Raw genomic sequence first — 1,497 nt, forward strand, 5'->3', positions numbered from 1 at the left:
AAATATATAAAATTATACATAAATGCAATTCCTAGCAAAAAAAAAAGATAAAGTCAAAATACATATTTAAGCACATGTCAAAACATCTATAGCCTCCTAAAAAACCACGAGTTATGTATGACTCATGACCATCCCTCTCTAAAAACTAAATACATACTCTCTACTAGTACATAGAATGAAAAGAAAATAGTTGGAAAGTGGAACCGTTGACAATAAAAAATTGAGAAAGTTGAGAACGGACGAGTTCGTATTTTTACATCTGATTTCTGAAAGAATGTGAGCTTCGCCTTCTTGTGGCCTTCTCTCTTGTGTGTGCTTTTTTTTTAAACTTTATTTAGAAGTTGTGAGTGATGTCACTACTCGCTTTTTTGAATTTCGGTTTGTGGGAATTGGTCAGGTCACGTTTTTTTCTCAGATTTCTTTGAAAGATTATACAGAAATTCTCAACTCTGAACTTCAAGTGACCAACTGACCACAGAGAGGCACAGTCTCACAGAGCAAAGCAGAAAAAGTCACTGATGTTATACCGAACTGATATTTATTTGTTGAATGTGAAAGTGTCGGCGATTGAAGATAAATACGCAGACAAAGTATACACAACGCGCAGTTTATCGTGCATACCCTTCAAGGAAAAAGATCGTCACCAAGTCGGATAGTACCGCTGATTCCTTCTGGGATAATACGCCAGCGTCCGGTATCGGCATTTCAATCACTGTTGAAATGGATATACGTCCAACCCCGCAACAGGATATCAGCTCGTATACTCCTATGGAGATTATGGCCATGGCGTCCATAAGGAACGCAAACGGTGTCATATACCATTGTCAGGAAAATGACCCGACGGACTGCGGTGAGCAGGACCTGCGCCGATTTGGCGCCTATCGCCGGCCTTCTTTAAACTCAATTTCAGAGGCAGAAGAATTTGACATATAATGAGGCTTAGTGCCTTCTCTATTCGTATTGCTGTGGATATATTGTATATATCTATAGTTATCACGATAATACCCTTCCCGCTAATGACCCGGGTTTAAATTACGATTATACGTACTGGCAGTTCTGCAACTGTGAGCAATAAACAAACATGGTATTTTAATAGCCAGTTGTGGCTGTTCACCCTGATAATGCAATATATATAAAGCAAGTGGATGAGCCGGTATCAATATTCGAGACATTATTGCAGATTTATGTTTGAATGACGAATAAAAAGGCGACATCTCAAACTTAGCTACTTGATATCATTAAAAACATTATAACTTCAGAATTTACTATTCAGTCATATATATGTATGTATGTATGTATGTACATATACACATTTATATATAAACATAACACAGAAACACACACTTATATATATATATATATATTATATTATAGATTATATATTTATATATATATTATGTATGTATGTATGTATATATATTTATTTGTGTGTATATATATGTGTGTGTGTGTGTGTATGATATATATATATTTATATATATATATATATATGTATAT

At 34.7% G+C, this 1,497-nt stretch overlaps 1 protein-coding gene across 1 annotated transcript; it reads left to right on the top strand.

Moving 5' to 3' along the window:
* Nucleotides 1-618: 618 nt before the first annotated feature.
* SARC_08581 (hypothetical protein) lies at nt 619-1,261 on the top strand (the record flags this gene model as incomplete). Its single annotated transcript, XM_014297434.1, has 1 exon — nt 619-1,261. A coding segment is annotated over one exon (315 nt), but the record flags the coding sequence as incomplete, so codon positions are not given.
* Nucleotides 1,262-1,497: the final 236 nt, after the last annotated feature.

Source organism: Sphaeroforma arctica, assembly GCF_001186125.1.
Source record: "Sphaeroforma arctica JP610 unplaced genomic scaffold supercont1.785, whole genome shotgun sequence".
NCBI classification, from domain to species: domain Eukaryota; class Ichthyosporea; order Ichthyophonida; genus Sphaeroforma; species Sphaeroforma arctica.